Genomic DNA, 22,356 nt, shown 5'->3' with positions numbered 1-22,356 from the left:
GTTGCTGTTCAGACTGTCTTCTGATGTTTTCTGTATTTTATAACGTCCTCTCTCGGATTGCACAGACATGGCTGCTTTCTTCCTGAAGCAGAGCTATGCCTGTCTGCAGGTTGCCTCTGTTAATTCTGCTCAGCTCCATTAAAGAGGTTATCTAGCGTTAGAAGAAACAGCGCCACTCTTGTCCTCAGGTGGTGTGTGGTATTGCCGCTCAGTTCCATTGACATGGATTGAGTTGTTATACCACATATTACTTGAGGTCAGGGGTGAAGCAGCCATGTGTATTCTATTCCTGTATAACCCCTTTAAAGTTATTAATGTTCAGTAAGAGAAGATGAAGGTGGGGATGTTTGATGAAGTGATATTTAGTATGTGTGATAGAGCATGTGATGCCATCTTCTATAGGCTCCCTGGTGGATACAGCCGCAGTATACGACGTGTCTGTGATACCTTTCATGTATCTGTATACTCGCTCATTGCAGTCAATAATATAACTAAATAAACAGTATTGTTTGTACTTTTTGGATACTTTCCTGTATGTCTGTATAATCTATGCGTTAAATCCTTTTATCCCTCAATTTCTGGACTGATTAATTTACAGGTAAGACAAGGTTAATGGGATTTACCAAAATGGGTAAAAATGTTTTGTTTTTTTAGACTGGTGGCTTTTTTTTTCTTTCAAGTCAGCTGGTGTCAGAAAGTTATATAGCTTTTTACTTTACTTCTATTTAAAAATCACCAGTCTTCCAGTACTTATCAGCTGCTGTATGTCCTGTAGGAAGTGGTGTATTCTTTTCCGTTTGACACAGTGCTCTCTGCCGCCACCTCTGTCCATGTCAGAAACTGTCCAGAGCAGCAGCAAATACCCATAGAAAACTTCTCCTGCTCTGGACAGAGGTGGCAGTAGAGAGCACGGCCATTCATTCATAATGGAACGCTCAATAACATTCTTTATTATGTGCTAAATCTTCTACCATTGTTACTAGTTTCTACAAAAAATCCGGAGAGATAATTCCTTATATACTTTATTAATATTTTCTGCTTTAAAAGTATGTTCTTCCAACCAAACACATTTTTTTAGGCCACCCTTGCTTTTTTTTTTTTTTTATTTGATTTTATTTTTTGTTAGGGAGGGGGTGGGGTGTCTGAATGTGGAGAGGAGGGGCACACAGAGACATGTATGGGTGAAGCTCTTTGGCTTAGATTGTGCTTGCAGAGATGTATGCTGGAGTCTGGTCAAGTCTGACCCGTCTTGAACTTTGGTAACACTTTAAGTAACAGAAAGCAGTTTTAAGGAGCTGGAAATGGAGGGGAGGGAGTGAGAGGTAACAAAAGACTTGGTTTCTTTTAGACGCCATTACCGCTGCCGCTACCATCCACGTCTAGTTGGATACTTCTCTTGCGCAATGCTCTCCTCACCCGTTTTGGAATACTGTGAGGGTCCTGGAAGCAAATCTCTGAATATCCCGATGAGCCCTCCTGGGTGCGGTCTAGCTCTGCATGGGCGGAGTCTAGCTGTGTAGCATCGGCTCCCTCTTGTGGTGGAGTGATACAGAAGCACTGCTCGGTCATGGCTACGAATGAATGTTTCCAGATGGTGTCACACATGTTTTCTCCTGAACCAAATTTCTGTAAGGAAATGGCGTTTAGTTTGTTAAATGAAGAACAAGCAATTAGTTATTTATTACTATTCCTTAAACCAGGGTTAGGAACCTTGGCTCTCCAATTGTTGCAAAACTGCAACTCCCATCATGCCTGGACAGCCAAAGCCTTAGCTTTGGCTGTCCAGGCATGATGGGAGCAGTAGTTTTGCAACAGCTGAAGAGCCAAGGTTCCTAACCCTGCCTTAAAGAGGAACTTCAGCAAAAAAACATTTCTTTCAAATCAACTGGTGCCAGAGATTTGTCATTTACTTCTATTAAAAAAATCTTAAGGTTTTTAGTACTTAGCAGCTGCTGTATGTCCTGCATGAAGTGGTGTATTCCTTTCAGTCTGGAGAGCCGGAGAGGTTTTCTATGGGGATTTGCTAATGCTCTGGACAGTTCCTGACATGGACAGAGGTGGCAGCAGAGAGCACTGTGTCAGACTGGATTGAATACAACACTTCCTGCAGGACATACAGCAGCTGATAAGTACTGAAAAACTGGAGTTTTTTAACAGAAGTAAATTACAAATCTATATAACTTTCTGACACCAGTTGATTTGAAAGAATTTTCTTTCGCTGGAGTATCCCTTTTAAACCAACCAAATGTATGGTGGCCAGATATCTGTGTGACCACCGCTCTATTCACTATGTATGGGACAGTGTGTCAGTTTTACCTGGAGTTTTCCTTTTATAAAGGGGTTCATGATCAATACCCAGATCCAGACTGACCAGAAGGAGAGGTGGGCAGTGACCTTTCACATTGATGGGATAGAAAGGGCTTTTCTATGGTAAGAGGATCTCCACCCCCTCACATTGGGATAAGTGCCACTCACACAGGGGATTGTTTTAGGATGACGCCATGCAGTATGGTCCGGATTATTGTAAGCATTCCTATGGATGAATGTGTCACCACTCACAATGGTTTGTAGCAGCTCTGAGTGTGATGGGGATGTATCTGTATACTGGGTTATATACTCACCTGTTTGTATGTGATGCAGCCTTTACTGCAGTTTGTTTTGAGGTCTGTAGTTTCTGAGCATATTAAGTCTTGTTTACATGCGTCAAACCTGTAATAAGAGACCTGTATAAGAGATTATAGAGGTGTAGCTTTACTCTTAGAGGCTCACCTCTGCCGTGATGTTACTCCGGCGCTCATCCCTGTACAGTGCCGGATGAATATTCATTAGCAGGGTGAGCCGTTCCGGGTGTTTTGGTGCGCTGAGGGTGGTAGTCCTGCCCCCAGTGTGCCAAAGTGCCTCATTTACATCTACAATTTCCTAAAAATTGCGCTAAGGATCAAGGAAAGAAAATAATGTTCATCCTCATTCCCCCGTGCGCTATAGGCTCATAACAGCAACAGAAACTAACCTGCTCTTAGTTTCCCTTTAATACTGCTCTCTATATACAAGAATATAACTACTATAATACTGCTCTCTATATACAAGAATATAACTACTATAATACTGCTTCTATATACAAGAATATAACTACTATAATACTGCTCCCTATATACAAGAATATAACTACTATAATACTGCTCCTATATACAAGAATATAACTACTATAATACTGCTCTCTATATACAAGAATATAACTACTATAATACTGCTCTCTATATACAAGAATATAACTACTATAATACTGCTCCTATATACAAGAATAAAACTACTATAATACTGCTCTCTATATACAAGAATAAAACTACTATAATACTGCTCCTATATACAAGAATATAACTATACTCCTGTATATAGGAGCAGTATTATAGTAGTTATGGTTCAGGGAAGAAAAAGAGCGCTGCACCTCACACCTATGGCTGACACTAGTGCCTCTCGGCTGCATAAAAAACATCAGAATCTTGTGTATGAATTGATCAAGCCACACTGCATGCAGGTATCTGATACACATGGGTCCCTACACTAAGTCCACACTGTGTCGGTTAGTGACCACCACCCCCGCCAGGTGTGCACAGTCAGGGCAACCCCCATGCCACAGGACCAGACCCAAAATGCCCCCCCCCCCCCCCCCCCCCCCCCAAAAAAAAAAAAACTCCCAGCCAGCACCGCCGGCGGAGGAAGCTGCCCCCAAACAGCACAAGTCTGGATAAGGTATTACGCTTACCATTGCTACTACAGATAGAATGGGACAAACAGGAGGGATAAAAGCACATGCACTCAGGTGTGACATGGGAATTGCAGGGCTGTTCCATAGTCTCCCCTCCCGGCCTGTGCAGGCCCGGCGGGCGTGGCGGTCTCTGACCGGCACAGTGTGGACTTAGTGTAAGGACCCATGTGTATCAGAGACCTGCACGTTGGTACATGGGGCAGTGTGGCTTGGCCAATTCACATACAGACTTCTGATGTTTTTTTATGCAGCCGAGAGGCACTAGTGTCAGCCATAGGTGTGAGGTGCAGTGCTCTTTTCTCTCCTGGACCGTATTATAGTAGTTATATTCTTGTATACAGCACGAGTCTCAGCTTACATAAAGATAAAAACTTCAACGGAGACCAATAAACACAGAACAGTATATAGTGCTGAGAAGCAGATGGTCACACATAACTACTCTAGCACTATTAACATAATGTGCAATACGAAGAATAAAGGGCTGAAGGGCACTCACCTGAATCTGCTGTATATAGAATCCTTTAATTCAATATTTCATAGGTGCAGGAAAATAGGGAGTCTATAGCAGGTGTGTACCCACTGACTGTTTAGGGTCTATGGCCTTCTTCTGGTCAGTGGACAATTGGAAGAAGGGTTATACAGCAGATTCGGGTGAGTGCTCAGAGCTTTATTCCTCATATTGCACATTCTATCAGTCTTCAGCCGTATCTTCCCTTAAGCTATTCAGTCCGAAACTTCAAAGCCTGGTTTCACTGCTTGCTGCCAGATCCTCTCATCTTTGGCACTCTGGTCTAGTGGTGCTGCCCATTACACTCTACCATTGCTATTATAACTACTATGATACTGCTCTTTTATGGGGGTAGAAGGCGTGGATGGGAGGAGATTTTTATCATATACAGTATATCATGTTCTCTTACCATTCACCACAGAATGTATCACAGAGGGGCAGCTCATGGATTCCAGCTACAGATCCAGGGAGACCCCACTTGGAGATGTGTGGGGAGCAGAGATACATACATTGCACTCGGCTGACATATTCCTCACACCTACAGAACATAAGCATTAAGGTCATTTATAGAAAGTTACACCAACCACTAACAGAAAGAACATGGACATATAGTTACCTAGGACTGAGGGATCTGCAGCCTGTCCAGGGGAAGGGGATGGAGGAAGCAGCGTCTAGGTGTTCCTGGGCACAGCATGAATCTAGGAGGAAGAAGAATGGGTTAATGTCACTGGAGTAATATATAGAGATGTCAGGGTCCTGGGGTCTGTGGATGGGGCACTGACTCAGGGAAAACTTCTCTCCGTTTCCTAGGACTGGATACAGATTTTTCCAGCACCCGAAGCAGCATGGACCTGACAAGCTGCCGGCTGATCCAAAGAGCGGCCTCGCTTCGTTTTTACTGTAAATCCGCTCATCCCTATCTTTGGAAATGTTTTAGAAAATATGGAGTGTGGCCATCAATGTTTTTTTGAATTATATAAATAAATCTATCTCTTGCACTAAACTCCCTCAACCCCCAGAGGTGAAATGTTATTGGTTAGGTTATTGTGCTGCTTGTTCTACATCCAGAACCATTCAGGTCTGGTACCTCCTTACACTAAACAGCTGGAGCCTCTGCGCTTCCATCCTCACGCTCGCCCTTTCTGTCCCTCTGTCTTTGCCCTCCACCTTTAGCCCCTTCATCCTTAGGGCCCTATTCCATGTCCCTGCCAGGTCAGCACTCGTATGTCGGGGGGAGGGCAGCATGGGGAGCTGCGGGATCGTCCCAGTGGCCCATAGATGATAGCGACGGTCTGCTGCTACCGCTCCTATTACACATCTGCTAGCCTATCTGTCGTTTTGATAGGTCATGTTTTAAGACAACGATCAGCTGACATCGGGCATGCCGGCTGATCTTTGCTTTTTATTATGACCTATTACACCAAAAGATTATCAGCCAAGTATGGCACATAGTTGTTTGGTGTAATAGGGCCCATATCCTCATCCTTTCACCCCGTCCATCCTCACCCTCCACCCTTTGGCATCTGTCATTGCCCTCCACCTTTTACCCCCTCCATCCTCGCCCTCCACATTTAGGCTCCTCCTTTCTCACTCTCCACCTTTCAGCCTCTCCATCCTCGCCCTCCACCTTTCGGCCTCTCCATCCTTGCCCTCCACCATTTGGCCTTTCCAACTTTCAGTTCCTCCATCCTTTTGGAGCCTCCTTTCTCACTATCCACCTTTCAGCCGCTCAGTCCTCGTCCTTTCAGCCTCTCTGTCCTTGCCCTCCACCTTTCAGCCTCTCGGTCCTCGTCCTTTTAGCCTTTCCTCGGTCCTCGCTCTCACACCTTTCAGCCTCTCGGTCCTCGCTCTCACACCTTTCAGCCTCTCGGTCCTCGCTCTCACACCTTTCAGCCGCTCCATCCTCGCCCTCCACCTTTCAGCCTCTCGGTCCTCGCTCTCACACCTTTCAGCCTCTCGGTCCTCGCTCTCACACCTTTCAGCCTCTCGGTCCTCGCTCTCACACCTTTCAGCCTCTCGGTCCTCGCTCTCACACCTTTCAGCCTCTCGGTCCTCGCTCTCACACCTTTCAGCCGCTCGGTCCTCGCTCTCACACCTTTCAGGCGCTCCGTCCTCGCTCTCACACCTTTCAGCCGCTCCATCCTCGCTCTCACACCTTTCAGCCTCTCGGTCCTCGCTCTCACACCTTTCAGCCTCTCGGTCCTCGCTCTCACACCTTTCAGCCGCTCCGTCCTCGCCCTCCACCTTTCAGATCCTCGATCCTCACTTTTTAGCCTTACACAAGGGTCATTCAGGTGCCATTGATTTTGGTCAGGATGCGCTCATGCTTGAGTACATATTGCCCCATCTTTTTAGGATGGTGGTTACCTTCGAGGCCTGAGCTTCTGGATTGTTCTGTCATTAAACTACGTTATTATTAGGTCTGGAGGCTCCATTATACTGTGCGCCATGTGACAGAACCCAATGCATCACTTACAGACAGGCAACATGTCGATACGTCAGAGCGTCTCAGTCCTCACACAAGTGAATTGGGAGGATGAAGTCCGATAAAAAGTCTATTAATGTAATGGGCGGAAGAACCGGGATCAATGACCATTGGTGGGGCGGCATATGTTGGCCGTTTCTGTATAGCCGTATAGGGTTCAGTCTATTCTACATAGGTGTGCTATGACTGATCTGGGCATTATGGAGGCAGCTTGTCCAGTCCAGACAGACCAAATGGTAAAGAGTTTGTTCTGGAAACCTTTCGAACTCCAACCCACAAGTCTCTGGGATCCATATTATTATACTCACGGCTTGAATACTGCTGACACCTGGTCAGCCCGGGCTCAGGACCTGCTGTCAGCTTCTGCCTCTTCTTTACTGCACAAGTGTCTGGAGACCCAGTAGACTGGGAGAATATAAGGAACGAAGAGAGGAGACAGAGGAACAATGGAGACATTCTTTCCTAGGGGGAAGATAAAGAAATTATATGAATTCATACTAAATACAAAATAATTATTACCCCAGTAACATCTTATTACAGTAACCTGTCTCCTGATCCTCTTATTACCCCAGTAACATCTTATTACAGTAACCCGGCTCCTGATCCTCTTATTACCCTGTAACATCTTATTACAGTAACCCGGCTCCTGATCCTCTTATTACCCTGTAACATCTTATTACAGTAACCCGGCTCCTGATCCTCCTATTACCCCTGTAACATCTTATTACAGTAACCCGGCTCCTGATCCTCTTATTACCCCTGTAACATCTTATTACAGTAACCCGGCTCCTGATCCTCTTATTACCCTGTAACATCTTATTACAGTAACCCGGCTCCTGATCCTCTTATTACCCCTGTAACATCTTATTACAGTAACCCGGCTCCTGATCCTCTTATTACCCTGTAACATCTTATTACAGTAACCCGTCTCCTGATCCTCTTTTTACCCCTGTAACATCTTATTACAGTAACCCGGCTCCTGATCCTCTTATTACCCCTGTAACATCTTATTACAGTAACCCGGCTCCTGATCCTCTTATTACCCCTGTAACATCCTATTACAGTAACCCGGCTCCTGATCCTCTTATTACCCCTGTAACATCTTATTACAGTAACCCGGCTCCTGATCCTCCTATTACCCTGTAACATCTTATTACAGTAACCCGGCTCCTGATCCTCTTATTACCCCTGTAACATTTTATTACAGTAACCCGGCTCCTGATCCTCTTATTACCCCTGTAACATCTTATTACAGTAACCCGGCTCCTGATCCTCTTATTACCCCTGTAACATCTTATTACAGTAACCCGGCTCCTGATCCTCTTATTACCCTGTAACATCTTATTACAGTAACCCGGCTCCTGATCCTCCTATTACCCAGTAACATCTTATTACAGTAACCCGGCTCCTGATCCTCTTATTACCCCTGTAACATCTTATTATAGTAACCCGGCTCCTGATCCTCCTATTACCCTGTAACATCTTATTACAGTAACCCGGCTCCTGATCCTCCTATTACCCCTGTAACATCTTATTACAGTAACCCGGCTCCTGATCCTCTTATTACCCCTGTAACATCTTATTACAGTAACCCGGCTCCTGAGCCTGTTATTGCCCTGTATCCATTTATAACAGTGACCCAGCTCCAGAGCATCATTCATAATGTGTCGGTGAATCACCCATGACTCTGATGTCACTTTCTGTCTCCATCCTCCTGGCAGCCTGCACTTTATCCTACAGATTAGCCCTGGGATTTATTTATATACCACCTTCCTGCCCTCATCACACTGTACAGTACCTGCCGCTCGGCTGCCCCCTCTTATATAGTGAATGGCTGTATCTCTGTATAGCAGTATCCCAGACTGTCACCTGTTGCTCTGATCCCCCATCTGCAGCCGCAGACCTTACTGCATATTCACACCGGAGTCCTATAATCTCCAGCTGCCGCCCGCTGACCACTTTGTAGCGTCCCTGTTGTGCCTCCTCGCCCATCTCCCCATCACCCCTTGTGATGCAGCTCTCACCTTGATGCTGTGTTGCGGTTCTGCAGGCTGGCACCTGGCGCAGTTGCTGTCGTGTGTCTTCCCTATGCAGTGATTCTGCCTCCTGTATCTAAAGATTTCCTGCAACCCCCCCCCTCTCCCTACATCATATCCCCTTATCTCCTCCTTCCTCCTCCTCCTCCTCCCCTGCTGGATCGGCCACTTGGTGTCACCTGCTCCACAGAGACTCATCTATCATCGCCCTATGTCTGTGCATTGACCAGGGATGCAGCAGCAGCATGGTCTTCAGGGCTCCAGTCTATTAGTCTGTATCCCAGGGCTGGAGATAGATGTGTGCTGCTGTGACATATCCCTATGCAGCGCCCTTCTTCTCCAGTCATTTCTGCTTCTCATCATTGTCATTTGCCATCTTATTTCTAGACATTAGGGCGGTGGTGCCCAGCTGGTGCCCACCATGTGCCTGTCATGTGGACCGAGCCCCAAGGGGAAGGCATCTGCATAGGGAAGCTAATGTATTATATATGAGACAAGAAAGAGCTGGCTGCTTCCATTTCAAACAGCGCCACCTCTGTCTCTATGTAATGCCTGGTATTGCATCTCCAGGATCTGCAATACTAGGTACAGTCTTTGTATGAAGAAGGAAATAACAATGGATTTTTACTACCATACCCTGTATACAGTAACTGGTGTCAGAATAAAAGCTACATAGCACCTTCCAGTCCTGTCATACAATGCCGAGAGTCCAGTCCTTTGTTTGGACCACGTAAGATGTGGAGTTTATGCAAATTTGTACTGAAAGAGACCACTTGGAGAAGCGGTTTTGGGGTAGAATGGTAAGGGGAATTGCCGCTGAGATGAGGAGCAGTATCAGCAATGTCTAGTCTCAGGACTGAAGTAGTTTAGCGGTCAAGTATGAGGACTGTGTTAGTGATGTCTGTATTAGTCCAGGACGTCTGGTCTGGGGTCTGTATTAGTCCAGGACGTCTGGTCTGAGGTCTGTATTAGGTCAGGAGGTCTGGTTTGAGGTCTGTATTGGGTTAGGAGGTCTGGCCTGGGGTCTGTATTAGGTCAGGAGGTCAGGTCTGAGGTCTGGTCTGAGGTCTGTATTGGGTTAGGAGGTCTGGTCTGAGGTCTGTATTGGGTCAGGAGGTCTGGTCTGAGGTCTGTATTAGTCCAGGACGTCTGGTCTGGGGTCTGTATTAGGTCAGGAGGTCTGGTCTGAGGTCTGTATTAGTCCAGGACGTCTGGTCTGGGGTCTGTATTAGGTCAGGAGGTCTGGTCTGAGGTCTGCATTGGGTCAGGAGGTCAGGTCTGAGGTCTGTATTAGTCCAGGAGGTCAGGTCTGAGGTCTGTATTAGTCCAGGAGGTCAGGTCTGAGGTCTGTATTGGGTCAGGAGGTCAGGTCTGAGGTCTGTATTGGGTCAGGAGGTCAGGTCTGAGGTCTGTTTTGGGTCAGGAGGTCTGGTCTGAGGTCTGTATTAGGTTAGTAGCTCTGGTCTGAGGTCTGTATTGGATTAGGAGGTCTGGTCTGGGGTCTGTATTAGGTCAGGAGGTCTGGTCTGAGGTCTGCATTGGGTCAGGAGGTCAGGTCTGAGGTCTGTATTAGTCCAGGAGGTCAGGTCTGAGGTCTGTATTAGTCCAGGAGGTCAGGTGTGAGGTCTGTATTGGGTCAGGAGGTCAGGTCTGAGGTCTGTATTGGGTCAGGAGGTCAGGTCTGAGGTCTGTATTGGGTCAGGAGGTCAGGTCTGAGGTCTGTTTTGGGTCAGGAGGTCTGGTCTGAGGTCTGTATTAGGTTAGTAGCTCTGGTCTGAGGTCTGTATTGGATTAGGAGGTCTGGTCTGGGGTCTGTATTAGGTCAGGAGGTCAGGTCTGAGGTCTGTATTGGGTTAGGAGGTCTGGTCTGAGGTCTGTATTAGTCCAGGAGGTCTGGTCTGAGGTCTGTATTGGGCTAGGAGGTCTGGTCTGGGGTCTGTATTAGGTCAGGAGGTCAGGTCTGAGGTCTGTATTGGGTTAGGAGGTCTGGTCTGAGGTCTGTATTAGTCCATGAGGTCTGGTCTGAGGTCTGTATTAGTCCAGGAGGTCTGGTGTGAGGTCTGTATTGGGTTAGGGGGTCTGGTCTGAGGTCTGTATTAGTCCAGGAGGTCTGGTCTGAGGTCTGTATTGGGTTAGGGGGTCTGGTCTGAGGTCTGTATTAGTCCAGGAGGTCTGGTCTGAGGTCTGTATTGGGTTAGGAGGTCTGGTCTGGGGTCTGTATTAGGTCAGGAGGTCAGGTCTGAGGTCTGTTTTGGGTTAGGAGGTCTGGTCTGAGGTCTGTATTAGTCCAGGAGGTCTGGTCTGAGGTCTGTATTGGGTTAGGAGGTCTGGTCTGAGGTCTGTATTAGTCCAGGAGGTCTGGTCTGAGGTCTGTATTGGGTTAGGAGGTCTGGTCTGGGGTCTGTATTAGGTCAGGAGGTCTGGTCTGGGGTCTGTATTAGTCCAGGAGGTCTGGTCTGAGGTCTGTATTGGGTTAGGAAGTCTGGTCTGAGGCCTGTATTAGTCCAGGAGGTCTGGTCTGGGGTCTGTATTGGGTCAGGAGGTCTGGTCTGGGGTCTGTATTGGGTCAGGAGGTCAGGTCTGAGGTCTGTATTGGGTCAGGAGGTCTGGTCTGGGGTCTGTATTGGGTCAGGAGGTCTGGTCTGAGGTCTGTATTAGGTCAGGAGGTCAGGTCTGAGGTCTGTATTGGGTCAGTAGGTCTGGGGTCTGTATTGGGTCAGGAGGTCTGGTCTGAGGTCTGTATTGGGTCAGGAGGTCTGGTCTGAGGTCTGTATTGGGTTAGGAGGTCTGGTCTGAGGTCTGTATTAGTCTAGGAGGTCTGGTCTGAGGTCTGTATTGGGTTAGGAGGTCTGGTCTGGGGTCTGTATTAGGTCAGGAGGTCTGGTCTGGGGTCTGTATTAGTCCAGGAGGTCTGGTCTGAGGTCTGTATTGGGTTAGGAAGTCTGGTCTGAGGCCTGTATTAGTCCAGGAGGTCTGGTCTGAGGTCTGTATTGGGTTAGGAGGTCTGGTCTGGGGTCTGTATTAGGTCAGGGGGTCAGGTCTGAGGTCTGTATTGGGTCAGGAGGTCTGGTCTGGGGTCTGTATTGGGTCAGGAGGTCAGGTCTGAGGTCTGTATTGGGTCAGGAGGTCTGGTCTGGGGTCTGTATTGGGTCAGGAGGTCTGGTCTGGGGTCTGTATTGGGTCAGGATGTCAGGTCTGAGGTCTGTATTGGGTCAGGAGGTCTGGTCTGGGGTCTGTATTGGGTCAGGAGGTCTGGTCTGAGGTCTGTATTGGGTCAGGAGGTCTGGTCTGAGGTCTGTATTAGTGGTATCTGTTCTGTAGTAGATTAGGGGTCAGGTCTGGAGTCTCTGTATTAGGGGTCTGGCCTGTATCTCCGTTTATTTATGTTTGCTCTATGTTCTGTATATATAGGATCTGCTTGTGGTCCGGTCTGGGGTCTATTAGTTTATGGTATCTGTTCTGTAGTTTAGGGAGTCAGGTCTGGAATCTGTGTATTAGGGGTCTAGTCTGTGGTTTAGATGTGGATAGGCAATTGTATTCGTTTACGGGGTTAGGACAGGGGTCTTTTCGTTTAGATGTCAAGGCCCTTGGTCTGTATTAGTTGAGCTGCTATGGACCACACATTAACCCTTACCGCACTCCTCCTCGCAGCCATATTTGTAAGTATAGATAGTTTCTTATTTATAACATACAATACATTACATCCATATGGGATCTTTCGGTCAGCCCCCCTATAGATTGCTAGCTCTAATTGAAAGTTGCTATATGTATAATGTATTAAGAGTTTTTTTTCCTTTGTAATGGATCAAGACTGCCATCTGGTGTTTTTGTGCAGAATAGCAGCCTCTCTCTATGCCATAACACAATGTGATGAGACATTTGATCATGCAGCTCTACAATGGGGAACTAAAGGCCCTGTTATACGGAACGATCATCGGTCGTATTCAGCCGATAATTGTCCCGTGTAATAGAAGGCAACGATCAACGGACATGAACGATGTCGGCTGATCGGTGCAGTCGTTTGTCTTTTAACATGTCGAAAGATAAACGACTCATATGGCAACGATCTTCCACCGCCGCTCCAAGCAATAGGAGCCGCCACGATCCTCCATAGGCTGCCCAGATAATCTAGCAAACATCTGGGCAGTCCCCGCACACCCCACCACGACCCCCCCCCCCCCCCCCGGACTCACCCGCTCGCTGCCACCGTGTGTAATAGTGGCGGCAGCGAGCGGGGGAGGAGGAGCAAATGAGCACTGACAGCGCTCGTTTGCTCCTCCAGACGCCCCGTGGAATACAGCCTAAGGGTATGTTCACACTAAGTAAAACAGGCGCAATCCCGTCTGTCTCAGTATGCCATAGCCCTTCTATGGGAGGGTGCGCGCTCCTCCGCAGCTGCCACTCTATGCTTAAAGAGTGGAGAGCAGCGGCAGCGGAGGAGCGTGCGTCCCCTCATTCAGTCGCATCAGGACACGGAGCATGGCGGGATTCTGCGGCGGGGATATCCGCCGTATTTGCTTAGTGTGAACATACCCTTAGGGAGCAACAATGGGGCACATGCTGATATGCTTATGACTATATTCTATTACCTAACACAATGTTTCCCAAGTTGTGGCCTTCCATCTGTTGCAAAACTAGAACTCCCATCAAGGCCTGACAGACAAGAGCTGAGGGGCCTTAGCTTGGGGAACACTGAGTTAAAGGGGTACTCCGGTAAAAGAAAAATTCTTACAAATAAACTGGTGCCAGAAAGTTATACAGATTTGTAATTGACTTCTATTTTAAAAAATAGCTGCTGTATGCCCTGCAGGAAGTGGTGTATTGTTCCCAGTCTGACACCGTGCACTCTGCTGCCACTTCTGTCCATGTCAGGAACTGTCCAGAGCAGTAGCAAATCCCCATAGAAAACCTCTCCTCCTCTGGACAGTTCCTGACTTGGACAGAGGTGGCAGCAGAGAGCACTGTTTCAGACTGGAAAGAATACACCACTTCCTGCAGGACATACAGCAGCTGATAAGTACTGGAAGACTGGAGATTTTTAGAAGTCATTTACAAATCAGTATAACTTTCTGGTCCCAGTTTATTTGAAAACATTTGTTATCCTCTGGAGTGCCCCTTTTAAAGGATCTGTATTGGATCCATTTTGTATAAGATCCCAAGGGTCTGTTCACATGGTGCAGTCAGATTTTTTCAGAACAGTCAGAACAGAATTTCAGCATTTTACAGCCTGTATTGTAATGGATTGTTACCAGTGTATTATCACCATTGCCAGACAGATCTATTGCAGTGAGGGGGCTGGTGATGTCACTGACCCTGTCAGGATTCAGACTCTCTTGCCTGCTGTAAAGATGGGACGGGGTACATACATTACATTACTGATCCTGAGTTACATCCTGTATTATACTCCAGAGCTGCACTCACTATTCTGCTAGTGAGGTCACTGTGTACATACATTACTGATCCTGTATTGAATTATCAGGTTGTTTATATAATCAGGTGTGTAATTGTTTGCAGGTATATAAATCCAGGTACGGTGTCATCCATGATAGCACAGATAGATAAGTGGCAGGTGAGGAGTAATGGTTCGGGCAGCGCTGCACGCTCGGGCAGACAGAGGAGAGATTTGCTGCAATGTGAAGGATTACACAGCTAAGAGAAGCGATTAGGCAGCAAATGACAAGGCTGAATAAGCGGAAGCACTCAGCCATGGATCCCCCCTCCCCGACCCTCACACTGTCCTTGTCACTGACACCTGCAGTTTATATGGAGGGGGCAGGTGTCTGGGATAACAGCCTCCTATTTCTTCTATGTACATGGACTGAGTGCTAGCTCTGCAGATCAGTATTTGCTGTAAAACCATTCAGCTGTCATCGCTATTACGTATAAGTTCTAGTTTTGTGTCGAAAATAATCTGTTGCCCTTTGGAAACCGTCAACAAGCAGATCTTCCAGCAGAAAGTGACGGATCTTACTGTAGCTGTATTTGTATTCTGAGTATAGTCAGTGAAAGTTGCATTTGATGCCGGGCACAGTAGTATATAGATCAGGGGGAGGGAACCTTGGCCCTCCAGCTGTTGCAAAACTACAACTCCCATCATGCCTGGACAGCCAAAGCTAAAGCTTTGGCTGTCCAGGCATGATGGGAGTTGTAGTTTTGCAACAGCTGGAGGGCCAAGGTTCCCGACCCCTGCTATAGATTACAATTTTGGGTATTAAAGGGCGTTTTCATGAGAATGTATGTCCGAAGCTGTATAGAAATGAACTCTGTTGCTATTTGAACACCACAAATAAGCTGCTGTTGACGGATCTCACATGGTTTTATTAATAAGGGAATAGATTAAGTAATACGTGGACTTGTGTTGATTTTCTGGGTGATAAAAATGAGGACAAAAAAACTTTGAAATACTGTCAAGAGGCAGTGTAGGGTGAATGAATATCTTTTCTAGCCGAACCCAGTGATATATACTATTTTCCGGCGTATAAGGCGACCCCTGACTCTTAAGAAGATTGTCAGGGGTTCGCCTTATATGCTGGAAAAGGCCGATCAGGAAGGAGTTAACACCAGCTAAATAAAAAACAAACAAACAGGAATTTCAAGTGGAATCCGAGAAAAATAAGGCAGGGATTCCGCTTCTAATTCCTCGCCTATTCCTTAGTGTGAACATACCCCAACTGTGTAGCAATTCCAGATTGGATAGCAGCATGATTACTTATTTGATGAGTCTTCTTGATCATATATTAACTAAAAACGCTTTCCGATTTAAGGCTATGTTCACATTCTGCATGAGACCAGCCTTTTTCGTGACCTGGCTGGGTCAGGAAATGGCCGGTCTCAGAAAATATCATCCCGGGCCTGTACTGCAGTACTGGCCGGATGATCTTTAGCGCCGCAGAGTTCTCATGCGGGCGCATCCCTGCGCGACCGCATCAGAGCTCCCCCAGCACACTGCGGCCGCTCGCTCCATTGTGTGCACTGACAGGGTCTTCTGCGGCCGTTAATCAATGAATAGTGGCCACAGAAAACTGACATGTCAGATTTCTACCGCGCCGCTAGGCATCCCGGCCAGAGTGTATACTATGGGGGACATTTATTAAGTCCGACGTTTTCTGCACCGGACTTAAAAATGTCCCAGCAGCTTCGGCACTACGGAGATTTATGTAGAGGTGGACTGCCTTTTTTGGCGAAACTAAAGATGAATCGCGCCCCCCCCCAGGCATCAGAAGATTGTAGGTTCGACACCTACCTGGTTTGATACCGCTGCCGTGGTTAGTACTCTGCGTTGTGGCAGCAGCAACCCTGCTTCAAATCCGGTTCATGGCTTCCTTATGAGCAGTTCTACCGCAATGTTGAAGAGTCTACTGGGGGTAGAACCCCCAGGAAGTCGAGCCCAAATTGCATCTCTGGGATTTCTCCTCCTCTTTCATGGACCCTCTCTCAATGGTGGCATGCTCACGTTGACCACATGGCTTCGCTATATGGACGGAATGTGCCTGCTGTGCACAGAGACAGAAGGAAATCTAATGGTGCGTTTACACCGAGAAATTTATCGGACAAATTTTTGAAGCCAAAGTCAGGAATGGATTTGATAAGAGGAGAAATCTCTGTCTCTGTATATAGTCTGTTTCTGGCTTTGACTTAAAAAATCTGTCAGATAAATGTCTCTGTATAAACGCACCCTTACATTACGTTAATCAGCTGAATATGTGTCCTCCATCTATTATATTCTACTTGGAATATAATCAGAATGCCATCCATTTCTTTGATGGAGGTGAAATAAGGTGATACCAGGTTGACATCCACCGACCAACAAAAGGGACCAAAATGTAAATGTAATTTACCCAGTGAAATGCCCACGTGGGGGTAGGTTATGTCGGACAGACGAGCAGACAAAAAGCATATAGGGGCTATCGGGAAATCCAGTGGAGTCAGGGAAACAGAATAGGGGAAGGAGTATGGTGAAACATCAGTAGTCAGACATGTTTACAAATGTCGGCATAATAAATGTGATTTGAGGTGGCAGGTGATCGAGCAGCTTGAGGGATATGGTGATGCTGAGGAGAACCGGAAACTATTTCTCCCGCGAAAATTTTTATTAAAGTATTGTATTGTACCCCAAAAATTATTTTCCCCTGCACTTACTATTGCATCAAGGCTTCACTTCCTGGATAACATGGTGATGTCACTTCCTGGATAACATGGTGATGTCACTTCCTGGATAACATGGTGATGTCACTTCCTGGATAACATGGTGATGTCACTTCCTGGATAACATGGTGATGTCACTTCCTGGATAACATGGTGATGTCACTTGCTGGATAACATGGTAATGTCACTTCCTGGATAACATGGTGATGTCACTTCCTGGATAAAATGTTTATATCATGACCCGACTCCCAGAGCTGTGCGGGCTGTGGCTGCTGGAGAGGATGATGGCAGGGGGATGCTCATTGTCCCCCCAGTGCTCTGTGTCCCTCAGTGTCCCCCTGCCAGGAAGTGAAGACTTGATGTAGTAGTAAGTGCCAGGAAAAAGCACTTTCAAAGCATTTCCCGTAATAAGTGTATATTGGTGATTTGTATAACTTTTAGGCTATGTTGACACTACGTATATGTCCGGCCGCATATTTTACGCAGCCGGACATATACGTGTGAAACTCCGGCCGGGGATTTACATAAGTTGCGGCCGGCTACGTACGGTCCGCGAACTTACGCCCGTAATGTACGTACACTTCCCGAGCGGCGTACGTAGCGATCTGACAGCGGTCTTTTACTTGGAAATCTTCGGCTAGCCCCGGACACCCCACAGAACCTTTTGGATCGGCAAATCAAAGTGCAAAAATGAAGAAATCACCACTCCGTACGGGACCGCATGTTACGCTACGGGCGTAAGTTACAGCATTTCCGTCCTGAAACAATGGTCTGGTTCATTTTTTACGGCGCCGCGTACGATCCGGGCGTAAGTTCTTACGTAGTGTGAACTGTGCAGCCGTAGATCGTATACTTTGCATTGTACGCAAACTACGTAAATCTCCGGCCCCTTATTCACGGAACGCGCTACGGACGGAAACTTACGTAGTGTGAACATAGCCTTGAGGGGCAATAAAATACTGAAATAAAATTTTTTGCTGGACTTCTCCTTTAAGCTCAAAGGGGCTCAATGAGGTATACAGTTTAGGTTATGTTCCCCCACAGTATTTTTGAGTAGGCTGTCATTTAATGGCAAATAACGGCCGTAATAACGGCCGCCCCGTAGCACTGCGGGTTGGCCCGTCAGTCTCCAATGTGGCGATATCCCCTCCACTCTGTAACGTGGCTCCATTGATTCTAATGGAGCTGCGTCACAGAGGGGAGGGGGTTTCGTCACAATGGGGGCCGGTGGGCCTTTCCCTGGTGCTCGGAAAAACACCGGTGTTGAGAACAAGAACCGGGTGGCAATTCAAGAAAAGAACTGCGCCACCAGTACATTCCCTGTAAGGCATTTTTGTATTCTCCTCTTATTTTGTATCATGCATCTGATATATGTAACATAGTTCTTGCTTCTATTGCTAAATTATTGTTAATGTATTAGGATTATTAAGTATTTGTATATAATATAATGTAGCACTTAGGCCCAGATTTATCAAAGGGTGTAATATATAGACCGATGTAAACTGCCCATAGCAACCAATCACAGTTCCTCTTTCATTTTACCAGAGCTGAAAGCTGAGCTGTGATTGGTTGCTGTGGGCAGTTTACACCAGCCTATATATTACACTCTTTGATAAATCTGGGCCTTAGTGGTAATTTTTGCGGGGATATAAATATGGTGCACCCACTCTCTGCGTCTTTACACATGAGGAAGGAGAAGTTTATCCTCAAAAACGAGTATGTTTTTTCTCTAAAGCAGAGTAACATGTCCAGGAAACGCACATGTAAACATATTGGTTGTACCACTATCGACCACACTGGATATTTATTATCTGATAGTAACCACACTGCACCCACATACACTGATAGTAACCACACTGCACCCAATAATACCATATATACACTGATAGTAACCACACTGCACCCAATAATACCATATATACACTGATAGTAACCACACTGCACCCAATAATACCATATACACTGATAGTAACCACACTGCACCCAATAATACCATATACACTGATAGTAACCACACTGCACACAATAATATCATATACACTGATGGTAACCACACTGCACCCAATAATAATACCATATATACTGATAGTAACCACACTGCACCCAATAATAATACCATATATACGGATAGTAACCACACTGCACCCAATAATAATACCATATATACTGATAGTAACCACACTGCACACAATAATATCATATATACTGATAGTAACCACACTGCACCCAATAATAATACCATATATACTGATAGTAACCACACTGCACCCAATAATACCACATACACTGATGGTAACCATACTGCACCCAATAATAATACCATACACACTGATAGTAACCACACTGCACCCAATAATACCATATACACTGATAGTAACCATACTGCACCCAATAATACCATGTACACTGATAGTAACCACACTGCACCCAATATTAATAATACCATATATACTGATAGTAACCACACTGCACCCAATAATACCATATACACTGATAGTAACCACACTGCATTCAATAATACCATATACACTGATAGTAACCACACTGCACCCATATACACTGACAGTAACCACACTACACCCAATAATACCATATACACTGACAGTAACCACACTGCACCCAATAATACCATGTACACCGATAGTAACCACACTGCACCCACATACACCGATAGTAACCACACTGCACCCAATAATACCATATAAACTGATAGTAACCACACTGCACCCAATAATACCATATACACTGATAGTAAGCACACTGCACCCAATAATACCATATATACACTGATAGTAACCACACTGCACCCAATAATAGTACCATATATACACTGATAGTAACTACACTGCACCCAATAATAGTACCATATACACTGATAGTAACCACACTGCACCCAATAATACCATATATACACTGATAGTAACTACACTGCACCCAATAATAATACCATATATACTGATAGTAACCACACTGCACCCAATAATAATACCATATATACTGATAGTAACCACACTGCACCCAATAATACCATATACACTGATAGTAACCACACTGCACTCAATAATACCATATATACTGATAGTAACCACACTGCACCCAATAATAATACCATATACACTGATAGTAACCACACTGCACCCAATAATACCATATATACTGATAGTAACTACACTGCACCCAATAATACCATATACACTGATAGTAACCACACTGCACCCAATAATACCATATACAATGATAGTAACCACACTGCACCCAATAATTATACCATATATACTGATAGTAACCACACTGCACCCATTGGGTGCAGTGTGGTTACTATCAGTTTAAATATAGTATTATTGGGTGCAGTGTGGTTACTATCAGTGTATATGGTATTATTGGGTGCAGTGTGGTTACTATCAGTGTATATGGTATTATTGGGTGCAGTGTGGTTACTATCAGTGTATATGGTATTATTGGGTGCAGTGTGGTTACTATCGTGTACATGGTATCATTGGGTGCAGTGTGGTTACTATCAGTGTATATGGTATTATTGGGTGCAGTGTGGTTACTGTCAGTATATATGGTATTATTGGGTGCAGTGTGGTTACTATCAGTGTATATGGTATTACTGAGTGCAGTGTGGTTACTATCAGTATATATATGGTATTATTATTGGGTGCAGTGTGGTTACTATCAGTGTATATGGTATTATTATTGGGTGCCGTGTGGTTACTTTCAGTGTATATGGTATAATTGGGGGCAGTGTGGTTACTATCAGTGTATATATGGTATTATTATTGGGTGCAGTGTGGTTACTATCAGTGTATATGGTATTATTGGGTGCAGTGTGGTTACTATCAGTGTATATGGTATTATTATTGGGTGCAGTGTGGTTACTATCAGTTTATATGGTATTATTGGGTGCAGTGTGGTTACTATCAGTGTATATGGTATTATTATTGGGTGCAGTGTGGTTACTATCAGATTATATGGTATTATTGGGTGCAGTGTGGTTACTATCGGTGTATGTGGGTGCAGTGTGGTTACTATCGGTGTACATGGTATTATTGGGTGCAGTGTGGTTACTATCAGTGTATATGGGTGCAGTGTGGTTACTATCGGTGTACATGGTATTATTGGGTGCAGTGTGGTTACTGTCAGTATATATGGTATTATTGGGTGCAGTGTGGTTACTGTCAGTGTATATGGGTGCAGTGTGGTTACTATCAGTGTATATGGTATTATTGGGTGCAGTGTGGTTACTATCGGTGTACATGGTATTATTGGGTGCAGTGTGGTTACTATCAGTGTACATGGTATTATTGGGTGCAGTGTGGTTACTGTCAGTGTATATGGGTGCAGTGTGGTTACTATCAGTGTACATGGTATTATTGGGGGCAGTGTGGTTACTATCAGTGTATATGGTATTATTATTGGGTGCAGTGTGGTTACTATCAGTGTATATGATATTATTGGGTGCAGTGTGGTTACTATCAGTGTACATGGTATTATTGGGTGCAGTGTGGTTACTGTCAGTGTATATGGTATTATTGGGTGCAGTGTGGTTACTATCAGTGTATATGGGTGCAGTGTGGTTACTATCGGTGTACATGGTATTATTGGGTGCAGTGTGGTTACTGTCAGTATATATGGTATTATTGGGTGCAGTGTGGTTACTATCAGTGTACATGGTATTATTGGGTGCAGTGTGGTTACTGTCAGTGTATATGGGTGCAGTGTGGTTACTATCGGTGTACATGGTATTATTGGGTGCAGTGTGGTTACTGTCAGTATATATGGTATTATTGGGTGCAGTGTGGTTACTATCAGTGTACATGGTATTATTGGGTGCAGTGTGGTTACTATCAGTGTATATGGTATTATTATTGGGTGCAGTGTGGTTACTATCAGATTATATGGTATTATTGGGTGCAGTGTGGTTACTATCGGTGTATGTGGGTGCAGTGTGGTTACTATCGGTGTACATGGTATTATTGGGTGCAGTGTGGTTACTATCAGTGTATATGGGTGCAGTGTGGTTACTATCGGTGTACATGGTATTATTGGGTGCAGTGTGGTTACTGTCAGTATATATGGTATTATTGGGTGCAGTGTGGTTACTGTCAGTGTATATGGGTGCAGTGTGGTTACTATCAGTGTATATGGTATTATTGGGTGCAGTGTGGTTACTATCGGTGTACATGGTATTATTGGGTGCAGTGTGGTTACTATCAGTGTACATGGTATTATTGGGTGCAGTGTGGTTACTGTCAGTGTATATGGGTGCAGTGTGGTTACTATCAGTGTATATGGTATTATTGGGGGCAGTGTGGTTACTATCAGTGTATATGGTATTATTATTGGGTGCAGTGTGGTTACTATCAGTGTATATGATATTATTGGGTGCAGTGTGGTTACTATCGGTGTATGT

The 22,356-nt window shown here is 45.4% G+C and overlaps 1 protein-coding gene across 1 annotated transcript; it reads right to left on the bottom strand.

Moving 5' to 3' along the window:
- Positions 1-1,257: 1,257 nt before the first annotated feature.
- Positions 1,258-8,861, bottom strand: RTBDN (retbindin). Its single transcript, XM_069977094.1, has 6 exons — positions 8,784-8,861; positions 7,068-7,221; positions 4,891-4,972; positions 4,684-4,812; positions 2,622-2,709; positions 1,258-1,626 (listed from the first exon to the last, which is right to left on the bottom strand). Exons 2-6 carry the CDS (start codon positions 7,213-7,215, stop codon positions 1,345-1,347), a joined length of 729 nt encoding a protein of 242 aa, XP_069833195.1. The 5' UTR covers positions 7,216-7,221; positions 8,784-8,861; the 3' UTR covers positions 1,258-1,344.
- Between the last annotated feature and the right edge of the window lie 13,495 nt (positions 8,862-22,356).

Source organism: Dendropsophus ebraccatus, chromosome 1, assembly GCF_027789765.1.
Source record: "Dendropsophus ebraccatus isolate aDenEbr1 chromosome 1, aDenEbr1.pat, whole genome shotgun sequence".
Taxonomy (NCBI): Eukaryota; Metazoa; Chordata; class Amphibia; order Anura; family Hylidae; genus Dendropsophus; species Dendropsophus ebraccatus.
The sequence above is the reverse complement of the archived record's forward strand: the minus strand, read 5'-3'. Positions and strand labels throughout refer to the sequence as shown.

What these genes read in the sequence shown, in the direction of transcription:
- RTBDN (XM_069977094.1), bottom strand. Translation starts at nt 7,215, where the DNA reads ATGTCTCCATTGTTCCTCTGTCTCCTCTCTTCGTTCCTTATATTCTCC. An exon ending in GTGTCAGCAGTATTCAAGCC is followed by an intron (nt 4,973 to 7,067) that starts GTGAGTATAATA and finishes TCTTCCTCCTAG; the next exon opens with ATTCATGCTGTGCCCAGGAA. An exon ending in GATACATTCTGTGGTGAATG is followed by an intron (nt 2,710 to 4,683) that starts GTAAGAGAACAT and finishes CTCTTATTACAG; the next exon opens with GTTTGACGCATGTAAACAAG.